The 14,066-nt window shown below is 38.7% G+C and overlaps 1 protein-coding gene across 1 annotated transcript in view; it reads left to right on the top strand.

Annotated features, from left to right (window-relative positions):
• The first annotated feature begins 9,499 nt into the window (after positions 1-9,499).
• Positions 9,500-14,066, top strand: part of trpc7 (transient receptor potential cation channel subfamily C member 7) — a 48,017-nt gene continuing 43,450 nt past the window's right edge. Inside the window, exon 1 of the mRNA XM_022760315.1 lies at positions 9,500-9,990. Within this exon, the coding sequence (XP_022616036.1) occupies positions 9,500-9,990 (491 nt within the window). The remainder of the gene's footprint in view (positions 9,991-14,066) is intronic.

Raw genomic sequence — 14,066 nt, 5'->3', positions numbered from 1 at the left:
GTGAATGATTCACTTGCATGAGTGAGAATTATGATGACAAGATGGACCTGCTTTATATGGTAATTAAACTGCTTTAAATTCCAAGTCAGCACAGATTAAACATGCTGAGATAAATACTCATTCATGTTTCAGAATAAACAGCAGTAAATATAATATGCAGGATTACAGTTGGGTGTGTTTAAAAAAAAACTGTTAGTTGTGACATTAAAAATATTTTGACTGACTATAAGTGCAACATTTTCATTTGAGAAGGAACTTATCAAATTTTTTTGAATAACAACTTTTCAGAAGCACCAATCTTGCTGATGATAATATACCACTCAACTTGCGAGGGAGTTGGTAACTTTTATAGTTGATGTTCTCCAGTTTCCTGACAGGTGTGTGTTTGCCGTTCACTCAACAATTTGAAGCCCTTGCAGGGGTTGTCCAGGATACAGTAAATAACAACAAGCAAAGGGCAGTTTGAGAGTTGAGACTGATTGTTTGTTCTTGCTTCATTTACCTCAGGGCAAGTTTGGCCTTTCATTTGTTGTGAGAAATATCTAAAAACCTAATGTAGCCCAGTGTGGGCTGTCTTGGCGATTGAGTTATTAAGATGCATGCCACTCTGTCTCCTAGAAATTGTTTATATACAACTAATTTGCAACAGCAAATATGTTTTGAAATAAATGTAATTATGACCAGATTCTGTTTTCTATGAATATAAAGAGGAAATGTTGTTAATTAACATATTTGGTAAGTCAAATGTATCAGTAAAATAGTACTTGACAATGTAATTAATTTGTTTCTGCCAAAAATATCTGATCTTACAAAACAACTACAGCATCATTAAACTGTTCTTATAATGATGTTTAGCACTTAATTGAGCTCAGGGACTTTGGCCTGCTTTTAATAAAGAAAATTTCTACAATGATGTGAAACACAGCATGTTTGATAAGTTTCTGTAACCTTAACCAAAGTGCTTTCCTATACCAATCAGATGAGAGGCTGGATGTGAACCCCCATCTCTGGTGGCAAACTCCTGCAGTCGGTACTCCCACCATCCACCCTGACTACCTCCCTGTGATAAATACAAATGATGATGTTGTCACCACAAAAAATTGGCAAAACCATTTAGTAATAAACATCATTTCTAGGAGACAGGGCTGGTTCTGGTCAGTGAAATCTTCATGGATTTTTATGTAATTTAGTTGCAATCTTTCTAAAACTTTACTGGAGGTCCTTGTCTCAGATTTTACAGTGTAATAAAGAATAGATTGCATGCTTGTTTGTTAAAGGATAATGCTGGCATTATTTTGTCCATACAGTATATAACAACAAATCCCCTGTAGAGACACAAACAAGCAATGAATGTATCCACCAAATATTGTCTGTGTACAACTCCATTGTTGTCCAAAAACTATATAATAACACATAACAGAGTCAATCTGTTGGACTTGGATTCCATGTTCTTTAACTAAGATGAACATGGGCTATTTCTTTCTGAAACAACTCTGCAGCTGCATATTGAACATCTGAGAGCAGCCCTGTTTATGGCAGACACAGGGCTGTGTACCGATTGGTACCCCTACTAGTGCACACTACAATAAATTCAACACAAACATTAGTTAGAGATTGAGTGTTTCTTTGTTGTTTTATATTGTCTAGTTTTTATATTTCTTAATTACCAGTTAAATGCATTAAGTGGGAAGTTGTCTTTCACAACACTATGAGCTCTCATAAAAAAAGCTCTCACTCTTGACAACCACAACCTTGTGTCACTTTCAGTTATTTGTTCAGCAGTGTGAAAAAAAGAAATCCAGCCAACCACTTCATTCTCTAAGGACCTTTTTCAATTTACAGCATGGATTTCCCATGGCTGTGAAGGTGGGGTGAGACTGAGATGAAGGGTTTTGGCAAAGAAACCTGAGGTGCAACAAGCCACTGCTAAGGCTTGTGTGGGTTCACCACAAGGCTAGAGGCAGATGTATCTGGAGTTATTTACATGCAGTTCAGAGAGAAGCCCTCTGTTACTGTAGGTGGGAATCAGTTGTGGGGAGACGCACAACCTTGGTGTAGTCCATTAAAGTGGTACTCCACCCAAATTTGTCCTTTTAGGATCAGTTACTCACAATCCATGTGTTTGAAATGTGGCTGTAGTTAGTTATAGTTATTGAATGAATGTAGTTTGTTTAGTTTTTTTTTTTTTATGAACAGCAACTGAGGTCTAATTCTTGTTGATTAAAATTTAGGTTTTCACAGCACATTCACGCATTATGTTAAAACTTCCGAACTGATGGATGCACATACGGAAGGGACATGAGGACTGGATCAAGGACTGTGTTTGAATAAATGGCTGTGTTTATTTGTATGGTGTCCATTAAGATCAAGACGAAGTCTGTCTGCAAAGTTCATTTACGAACCTAGTGGTGGAAAGAGAAGAGGGTTTAAAAGACTTTTACAGACTAAGTGTGTGTGTGTGCATGTGTGGTGCATGTGAATACGTGTGTTTTATTGTCAAAGCCAGCCTGTGGGATTTGAAGGCCATTACCTGAGCCATTTATTCCTGCACTCTCCATTAGCAGTCAAGGGGATAGGCAGGCCCTGCTACATTTCTCCTAGAAATAACATTCATAATTATACTTTACAACCATATATTGAAGTAAACATAATGCCACCTAATTAAAATATTGGCATGCTCTAAACATATATGCTAATGTTGGAGTTTTCCATTTGTTTTCTTTATATCAGCCACTTGGCATCAAAAGGATGATTAAGAGATTCATGTGGTAGGAAACTAAAATGAATTGTTAGAGATTGGGGATATGCTGGAGTCATGCCATCCATAGCCTTGTTAAGGTATGGTAAATTATTGAAAACAAACCACTTATTTAAGATTACAGAAAGATCATGGTCTTGGTTAATATTAAAGAAGTCAGTGCTGACAAAGGACACAAACTTTGCCTGTCTGTGTCAAAGTTAAATGCTTTGTACTCAAAATGTACTGAAATGGCAGTAAAAAGTGTCATATCTGATTCATTAAATCAAATCAATACACCATTACCAACTCATGATTCCACATGAAAGGTATGCTAGTTAAAGCGTATGCTTATATAATGAACAAACACTAACCCTTTCAAAACAAATCAGTGAAAAACTTGCTAGTTTACAAACTAATGTGAAAAGGAGTAGCTTGTGTTGTGGACATCAGCTTTTGATTTCTTTACCAAATAAAGCAATGACAGTCCTTATTATATGATTTAACTGGCAGTGATGAAAGTGTTACATCTAATGAAAAGAATGACTCAGTTCTGATGTCCTGCTATCACTGTCCATGGTTAAACAGGATATTTGGATATTTTGTCATATTAAATGACAAATGGCAGCATTTTTCTTTCATGAAGTTTTTGTTTTTATTTTTAAGCTACTTTAATTCTAGGCATACATGTATTTTAGACATGTACAATGGACATTTACAGTTTCTACTTTCTGGGAATTATGCACACAGACTTACAGTGTGCCTTGCTGTGCAATCAATAATGATTTGTAAATTACATTAGACATCAGCACACATTTAAGTTCAACCCAGGTGGTTTGTTCTTAGTAAGGGGGTTCTCACTCAACAACTCTGTGACTCCAGTGCTTTTTCCCATACACAGATACACAGTGGGGACATGTAGGTCTCCAGTTGTTTAGCTTAAGGAACTGCCTCACTGCCACAGACGGTGTTGATCCTCCCTAGCATAGGCCACTGGTGAGGATAATTGATGGCAGGTATTACTCCAGTGATCTACTCTGCATGGAGGATTGAAACTGCATTCACCACTTCACATGGAATACGAGTTGGAGTTTGTTACAACTCTCACCCCTGGAGTGAAAACCTGTTTAATTGTTAGAAAGTAAAACATCAATGCCATTACTTAGGAAAAAACACTCATCGCTTCATCATTAAAACTAATTTTGATTGGCTTTGTGAATCATTGCTAGGTTGGCATAGATGATGGCTTGAGGATCTCAAATCAAATGGATATTGACAAAGAAATGCTTCAGTTGTCCATTCATTGTCTTAATTCAAGTCATCTCACATTTCGTCATGGATGCATTTTGGAGCTTTTAATATAGATGTATAAAAGAAAGGTCTTTTTCAACTTAGTGTCATCATAGTGAGTGTCTTACAGAGCACACCTCAGCACATTTTCATTTACTTAGTCTAATCAGAGGATTAATAGTTGTCATTTTGTGTTTTGGCGCTCTGGGGGCAATATTTAGTGGACCAAAGGAAAAAATTAATTTTCAACAAACAACAACAAAACAGTTTTACCATGAGGTGGTACAGTGTCTTTGTCCTTTATCTGCACATTGTTATTATTATCATTCTTCTTCTTCTTCTTCTTCTTCTTCTTATTGTTGTTGTTATTATTGTTGTTGTTATTATTTAAGTTTTATTGTTCCCCTTTAATTCTCCCATCTGCTGAATTTTCCTCTTCCAAGGCCAGGTACTCTGATACACACATACACAAACATAAACACAAACACAAACACACACACTGCATAACACACTGCTGAAGCAGGAACACTTGCCATCATTTTACATAATGACTTAGAGTCATGTGTCAAGGTAGGAATGTAGTGAATGCACTGGGGCAAGGAAGGAGGAGTAGGGATTTCATTTTTTATATACATACAGTATAATAAAAGTAATGCTCATTAGGTTTAAAATGTGTATGTATGCTAGATGTGTATGTGCTGCATTCTGATACTATTGCATTCCTGTAGTGAGTGTGGGTTTATGTGTAAATAATACATGGCAATGACTGTGCACTGTATTGGTGGACTTGAAGAAATCAAACCATTCAAAATGTTTTGTTGCATCAGAAGTGGCTGTGAAAATATTTAATAGGAGAAGAAGAAACAGAAAAGGAGAAAGAAATTTTCTCAGAGCATTTATTTGCATGAATTTGTGTGTGTGTGTTTGTGTGTTCGTGCACATAATAACGGCATATGTGTGGGTCTGTGGTTCAGACACCTGCACACAACCACTTACACACAAAGTACCTGATATCTTTAATAAAGGCCAGTTAGCAGAATACCTAATTAAATTCTCTGTCACAAGTCATTCATCAAACCCTGGCAAGCAGACATAATAAAACTTTTAAACACTTCAGTGCCTCTCCCACTGCTCTGTACCAATAAAATATGCATAGAGTATGTATTGACTCCAATATCTGCCTGTTATTACAATCTCAGCTGTAAAAGATCTCAGTGGTTGGATAGAGAGAGAATTAAGTAAATATTCAGAGTAAACTAAAGAACAAATCGATACGGACACATCACCATAATCTGCTGTACTCAGGGGAGTGCTGCACCCATTGATGACATGACTTGGCATTGATCAAGTGACCAATGATCAATGGAGGGTGTGAGTGATTGCTTTTTGTGCCCTTCCTCATCTGACACATTAACACTGATTGGCCTGTTGAAGTCAATAGGACCAGAAGCCAAGTTGCTATGTGGCCTTGCTTACGTGTGACGGACAGTATCATTGTTGCTCTTTTAGCTTCATTCAATTACTCAGACATCCCAAGCAGGGAGGTTTCATTACAGCCAATGATTCCTGATCACAGTTTTTTTCCACTTTGTACTCAAAGCTATTTCCCATCAAGAAATGTTTCTTCCACCCCAAGATTTGGTTAAGATACCAAGTTATTGAGTATATATATACTATATATGATTATATACTACTACTTGCTTTTCAGGACATATACCTCTCATTCTTTCTGTCTTTTTTAAAGGCTTGGACTTTGTTTATGGCTTTACTTCGCATTTTAATTTGTCGTTTTCCTACCTACCTACCTACTTACCTACCTACCTACCTACCTACTTACCTACCTACCTACCTACCTACCTACCTACCAACCAATTGTGTTTGCTATCTAAAAATGTCACTCAGTTAACTTAGTTTTAAGGCAGCTGGTAAATCAATGACAGAGATGGCTACCAAAATTGATAGGCCAATGTTGGAGATGCATGAAAATATGGGGACTTTCTGTGGCCAGAGTGGTGGAGACCTGCTGTCCTGTACATGCCTGAAGGGGAGGAAGGTAATGAGGACTTTGTGAATCAGCAGGGACAGCAGTGTTGCAGCTTTCCTTCTTCTGCCAATATCCTAAACAGCTTAGGGCTGCTTGGATAGCTCTTTCTGATGGACCTTTTGTCTGGATGCCATAGATTTTCTGAGGGAAATATCTGTGAAATATAGAGCCAGGATTGTGGGTATGAGGGGCATCTTAATGCTGTATCTTTGTTTCCTCAGGTGCAAGTGATAGTTGAGATCACCAAACGGGTCCATCTGCTGCTTGTCCAACAAACTGGGCTGACTTAGCTGCTGGAGGGGTTCATCAGAGTGGTGGGTTTTCTACCAGATGCCCTGGGCTGGTAATGACCCTCCACTGTTGGCAAAAGTTGAGCATGTATAAAAGGAAGGGAGTATGCTGTCACACCATACTTTAGCCAAGGTATTTTTGAATGGGAGGAGGATGTTTCAGTTTGGCCACTCGTCTGGTCCATAAGGAGAAAGTAAAGGGAATTGGAGATGGTCCTTGCCGAGTCTATGTTCACTATGTGCTTCTCTGTCAGGTGTGGCACAGTCTGATTTATCGTGGTGTCATAAGAACTACATGTATTAATAAAAAAAAAAGTGTTTTAATGTTTGGGCTGTTAGGGTTTTGAGTGTGTTTTAATGTGATCTGGCTTGGCCTTTGCTCTGTTCCAAGATATATATATATATATATATATATATATATACACACATATATATACACACACACACACACACACACATATACACACACACACACATATACATATTTATGTCTGGAGAATATGATTTGTAAGTCGGTGCATCTCTGTAGCATCACGGTTCTTCATTTATGGTATGTTGTGACACATTTTTGTTTCATCAAAAAATTGCAGATTCTCAATTTAGATATTTGGCCATATTATAATTTTGATAATATTTTGATAATTGTTCAGCCTTACTCTTAAATCAAACATTTGAGTAGATAAAGCATTCACAGCAATGTTTGATATGCTACAAACCCTTCCATATTAGCAGGTTGTTAACAATAATTTCACACTGAGTCACATAGGACAGCAAGCTGCTGCTGCACAATCATGTAGCCTTTCTAAACATCCCCCAATCAGTGATTTCACAGCAGGAGCTCTGCCTGTAACAGACAATAGAAAACACCTGTAGTTTCATCCTGTAGAGATAGCCTACTTCATCCTCTTCAACTGCGTTATCCTTTTGAATAGTCAAAAAAGTAATTCCATTGTATTTAATATATTAACATCCACAAAGGATTCTAACATATTATGGTTTTTTATATCTGCAGTGGCTTACTTTTGTGTGAAGCAGGAAGATTAATAGTATGCCTTTGACAACTAGAGTACTATGTAATTCCCTGCTTGAATATTATACTTCTTACGATGACACTTTAAATACAGCATTAGCTTGACTGGTTGTCAAAACAAAAAAAGTCTGGATAAAGCATCTTTAAGGTAGGCTATTGAACAACCCTTTTCTGTCAAGTCAATATGACAGAAGACACACACACACACACACAAACAGCCACTCAGTGCCTCTTGACATTCATCTCTGATCTGTGGGGCCAGACTTCAGATGGAATAAGGAAGAGCTTTAGCAAAGATTATGCTTTACCCGCTAGATGTTCCACTCAAGGTCACCATGTGTAGAGCATATAGATTACTTAGTATGAAAACCCAAGCCAGTATTTTGGTGGCTTGCCAAAAGTGAACCGACAATCTTGAGGAGTGGCTTGTATGAGTGGCTCATACCAGCTCTACAGTGTAGATAAATATTCGAAATATTCTTTTTCATACGTGTAATTAATCTTGCAGGGCTGCTTTACTAGTTTTTCATTGAATCCTGATGTGGGAAAGATGTGAAAAATCTAACGTAAAAAATATTTTATGGGTCCCTTACTTTCCTAATTTCCTAGAAAAGCAATTATATGTACCTTTAATTTTTTTCAAACGTTCCCTGGAAATTACTTTGTCATTTAGTTGAACAATTTTAAATTACTGAAGTGAGCCAAGTAAGTAATGAAAGCCTGAAGCATGTAAAGATTTAGATACTGGTCAACAGCTGATTACAATCTACAAAGTTTGTCTTGCTGTGTTTACAGATAAGCAATTCATTTGAGAATATATTTTATTTATAAACTGATGTGTACGTATCTCGCGCACCTCACCTAATAAGAATGGAAAATAAGTAAGTTGAGTAAATCATTAAGATTTTTTTTTTATTTTTGCAAAACCCCAATATTTCAACATAAGCTACAGATCCCAGAAAAGTGTTCCCAGAACTGCTTTCTACCAAAATATAAACTCCAGTGAAAACAGTAATGTGTTTTAATTTGATTTTTTGTGGTGTGTGTGTGTGTGTGTGTGTGTGTGTGTGTGTGTGTGTGTGTGTGTGTGTGTGTGTGTGTGTGTGTGTGTGTGTGTGTGTGTGTGTGTGTGCGCTTGATGCATAAACACAAGGACAGATCAAAGAGCTGCGTTAGGACTGGTTATTATCTATATGGGGGTGCAGGAAGTCTCCATCGTGACTAATGGGTCTCTGCCTTTAATTACAGGACCGAACGCACACACAAGGATACACAGTGACATTCAAACACTGGATATCCTTTCTCTTTATATTTAAAGACAGAATCCTTTAAAAGGTTTTGTGTTCAAGTTTGTGTAAACTTACCGAAGAATAAGCAAAGACTCCATGTACACTATGTCCTAAGATAAACTCATCACTGAGTCTAGATGTCGGCTACTGTAAGTATTAAATGTTTGTTCTCTGAAGCAATAACAAGATTATGTCAGGACCGGTAATTGGCCAACAACAGGTGGACATGTTAACCCCTTCACTTCTCAACCTAACCTCCAGCTCTTTCATTCTCTCCTCCGCTCTCTCTCTCACCCCTCACCTGCTTTGTTGTTTTATTGTTGTATTCCAGTTTTATTTGCTATAGCAGCCTACTGCCCGGGTCACTTGGCACTTGGTGTGTCTCATTTTTCTGTCTGTCTTCTCTTAAGAGGTAAAAAGTAATGTGTAGTCTACTTGTCTTCACATAGGCTAACTACTTTAAACAGCATTGAAAACCTGTTTTACAAGTACAAGGGCATTTTCAAATACTCAACTGGTTTTCTCCACAATAAATGCATGTATTCACTTTTGTGGGCCAATGCAGTGTGTAAGTTAAGCTATGTTGTGGCGTTGCCACTTGTACGTTTTCTTCCATTTTGTAAAGGGCTGTCTCCCTGCGCGCGCACTCTCGTTGCTCTCTAATTAGTGCGAGCGCGCCTGTGCAAAGGTGGAGGCTCGGTTCATCGTTGCAGCGCGGCTCAGAAGAAACTTGTGCAGCCGAAACTTTGACCAACATCGCTAAATGTCTGTCACTTAACTAATAGAATTTAAAGTATATGTTGTTCTCGAACTCTCACAATGTCTGACGAGGGAGAAGAAAGCGACAGCGGCGAAAGAGCGCATCTCTCTGAGTCTCCCTCCCCGCCTCTGTCTGTCTGTCTTCCCCGAGGATCTCCCTCCTCTCAGCGGCCCCTAGACTTCTTCTCCTCCGCTTCTCCGCTGCTGGGGGACACAGACCCGCCTTACCTCGCCTCTCCGGAGTGTCTGCACCCTTCTCCAGAGAACCGGGAGCCCGGGGACTCCCCACACTTTACGCCGCACCGCAAGTTCCTCCAGGGCACCGGGGATACCGGTTCTCCGTTTCGCCCCGGGCAGGATGTGCGGTTAGATGCAGTTTGCGACCGTTACGATGACCCGCTTCCCAAGTGGAGAGGACGAGGCGCGGCGAACGCTGAGCGCCTTCAGCACCGCGGACAGAGACTCCATCGGGCTCCGGAGCTCTCGGACTTCGGGAACCACTACTCAGTGGAGCACATAGACACCGAGTTCAACTCCGAAACCCGGCAAACGTGAGGCACCCTTTTATTATCAACCCACAACTTTAACTTACCTATCCAGAGAAATGATAAATAAGTAAGGTGACTAGTTTTGCGGCCTAGTATAGAGTCCACTTAGTTATTTATAAGCTCTGCAATTTGCAGTTATGCAAAGAGGACACTATAGGCAATAGTTTGGAAATGGCAGAACTATTCTTGGTTGAGAGAATTTAATCAACAGCAACTAATCCAACTGGGATGTCATCGACCTAAGGTCAGTTTTGGAGAGGGTAGAGTAAAAGCAGCCTGGGTTTTCACTGAGCCACCTGCATTCACCTGTCTATACAGCTATGGACCAATGGCTAACACTCAGCTGTGCTTTATAGGGGACTGGACTGTGCAGCAGATGTTAGTGAGATATCATCATATAGGCTATTTTGTTTTTCTATACTTAAATTGAATTTGTAATTGCAAACTGGTGTCCTTCAGATGGAGCTTTCCTATATTAGAAACTGTGTTTACTGAGTCGTATTTTAACTTGTATTGGTTTTATATTGACATAACTTTTGCTGAAAGGCAACCGTTTTATCTCATGCATTGTGTTTCGTTTCCCAAATAACTGGATTTTCTGAAGCTTCCATTCTCTTCCTCTCCCACGTTATTCTATTGAGGCATGTGAGTTTGAATGAATTGGTGTGTTTTCAGTGTTTTCCACTGCAGCCCTTACGACTTCTTTGTGTTGAGAGACAGTGTCTTGATTGGTTTCATTGCATTAGCAGGGGTCAACAGGGATTGTGTGTGTGTGTGTGTGTGTGTGTGTGTGTGTGTGTGTGTTTTATGTATGAGTCTGAATAAAAGAAAGGTATCTGGGCAAAACCATTTGACACTGAGCTGGAGCAGACTACAGCAATCGGCTTGCACACACCAAAACTCGACGAACTCCATGAAAACCTGATTAAGGATACCTCTTTCAATTTTGCAATGTAATGTCTATATAATTTCCCTCAGCTTGTTATATGTTTAACTACTTCACTGTGAGATGAGTGCTCACAAGAACATTTGGTGGATGCAGTTCATTGCATCCATGTAGGAAACATCCACAGAGACAAAATGGGACATGAATTTATGACCACTTAATGGATGTTGTGATGCACTGCCAGCTTAGCTGTGACTAATCAGATATTGAGCACGGCAGGCCTCAGTGTTTGGTCTTTGATCTTCCCTGGTCTGCCCCTCTTTGATACACCAGTGTTCAGCTTGCATGGAAAAGAAGCATGTATGCTCTCACTGATGCCTTGCCAGGCTAAATGTTGGGTTGTGTGTGTGGAAGAGAGGGTAAGAGAGGGTGTATGTGCCTGTTTCTCAATTTCCAATGAAATATATGGTGAGCAACTCACCTTTGATCTTAAAAATTGGCAATTTACTGCTTGACAGAGTGTCTATGTGTGTGTGTGTATTTGATAAAGAGAGAGAGAGGGGAGGGGTGGGGTGGCTCAGAGTCCAACTCTTTTCAAGTATTTTGCTCATGCTTGTGCGCTGATAAAGTACTAACTCATTAGTCGACTCTGTAAATATTCCTGCTGAGTCAAAACTTCTCTTTCACTCATTATCCTCAAATTTTGATTTCAAACCTGATTCTTCTTCTTTACATCTTCTCTTTGTTTGAAGTTCACCCAGTAAATGATCTAATCTGGTTTATTGCTTGAATCTGATTATAAATAGCTTGGTGTTCCAGCCTCAAAATGTTCAGGCTGTGAGAAAGAGGACATTTTGATCAACTCAAAAGTGATTATACAGAGTTTATGAGATTTTCCACCTATATTCTAAGGCTGTACTTGAAGTACGCTGTTTACTTTTCCATTTTTATTACATTTTTTAGTTTGTATACTTGGAGTAATCTTTTTCATTTTTTTTTGGTTGTTATGAAATTGAATGTTGAACTATTTGTACATAGTATTCTGCACCAATCAGCGGTAGCTGTATATTTCAGCCTACTGAAAGTAACATTTGCATTACTGCCATTCCCAAGCATGCCATTTGTTTTTAAGATTGATTAGGCAATCATTCACAGTGAATATTGGTCCTTTAGGGTTGACATCCCAAATACATAGCTATGTTGATAACACTTATATAATACTGGTAGCCAATTGTGAAGTTTCAGAAAATTGGGGCTCTCCAAAAACACCTCAACACAACAAAATGTAAATCAAGTTGAACTCACATAACTCAGTGAACTAAAGTTGAGCCAGCGAGGTGTTTTGCTTAAATGAGCCACATATATTGTATCAACAAGAGGCTTTTTCCCACTATCACCATTATTGCCAGTATAATATAATCCAAAGATAATATAATTTATGTAAAACAACTATGGCTGGAGGATCCTTGGCTGAACAAGGGAAGATCTCTGCTCTGGTGATTCCAACATATTACTTAAACTTACAGCACACAGTGGTGGAGAATATTTTCCTCTGCTTGGTCAAGAACACCAAGGATGTCCGCAGCCATCAGTCTTGGTTATAACATTAAAATTATATTCACTCTTTTTGATTAATAAATTAATTCTGGCAATAATGGTGATAGTGCGAAAAGCCTGCACTCTGTTGATACCTTATATATCGATAGAGGCTCTATCTTCCACGCACATTACACGCTCGCTTGCACTTTAGTTCACTGAGTTTTATTGTTCAACTTGATTTACATTTTTGCTTGTGTTGAGGTGATTTTTTGGAGAGCCCTAATTTCTGAAACTTGCACAATTTGACAGTATTATATAAGTGGTTATCAACATCAGCTTATAGGGTATTATAGGGATGTCAACCTAAAGGAGCAAGTATTTCACTGTGATGATTGGCCCCTAATAATTAACAAATGGCAATAGACACTTGGATGGCAGTAGTGACAAATGTTACCTTTCAGTAGGCCTGAAATATACAGTAAAACGCTGAATTGTAGGCAAGAAATATATAGATAATAGTTGCATTCAAATATTCATAACAACGGCAAAAGAAATGAAAAGATTACTGCCAGAGTACTTGATAAAATAATGTGAAATAATAATTGAAGTAAGCGCGTACTTCAAGTAGCCATTTAGAATTATAGTGAATATCGCTATAAAACTCTGTTGATAAATCACTTTATGAGTTGATATCAAAATGTCCTCTTTCTCACAGCTGAACATTTTGAGTGCTGGAAATTCTCGCAAATCGCTATATTTATAATGCAGTATAAGAATAAAGCAGCATTAGACTCATTTACTGGTGACTTCAAACAGAGAGTGTGTAATGTGTAAAGAAGAAGAATCAGGTTTTGAAATAAAATTTGAGGATATTTTGAGTTGAATTAGAGAAGTTTTTGACTCGAGCAGGTATATTTACAGAGCTGACTAATGAGTTATGTACTTTTATCAGCGAACAAGCATCGGAATAGAACAATACTTGAAAAGAGTTGGACTCTAGCACCGGCAGCCCTCCCGCTCTCTCGTCTTTATCAAACTACACACACCACATAGACACTCTGTCCAGCAGTAAATTTGCCAATTGTTTTAAGATCAAAGGTGAGTGGCTGCACCATATTTCATTGAAATGAGAACAGCAGCACTATACAGCCTCTCTTACCCTCTCTCTTCCACACACACACCTCAAATGTTTAGGCCTGGCAAGGCATCAGTGAGAAGACATGACATGCTTCTTTCCATTCAGAGCTGAACACTGGTGTATCAAATAGGGGCAGAAACAGGCGAAGATCAAAGCGCAAACATGGAGGCCTGCAGTGCTCAATATCTGATTAGTCTACAGGCTAAGCTGGCATGTAGTCATAACTACTCAATCCATTGAAGTGTTCATAAACTCATGTCCACATTTTGTCTCTGTGGATTGTTTGCTCTCATGGATGGCAATGAATGCATCAGCGTGACGTAAATGTTTCTTGGTGAGCCACTCATGTGCACAGTGGAAGTAGTTAACCATATAACAGCTGAGGGAAATTATATGTAGAATTACATTGCAGAAATGAGAAGAGGCTTCCTGAATCAGGGTTTCTCATGGAGTTGTGTCTGAGTGTTCTTGTGTGATGAGTGTGCACATTGTGGGATGTACTGGTGGGCAAGCCAG

Source organism: Seriola dumerili, unplaced genomic scaffold (assembly GCF_002260705.1).
Source record: "Seriola dumerili isolate Sdu_G_001 unplaced genomic scaffold, Sdu_1.0 BDQW01000331.1, whole genome shotgun sequence".
NCBI classification, from domain to species: domain Eukaryota; kingdom Metazoa; phylum Chordata; class Actinopteri; order Carangiformes; family Carangidae; genus Seriola; species Seriola dumerili.
Note: the sequence above shows the minus strand (reverse complement) of the source record. Positions and strands in the feature narration are given on the sequence as shown.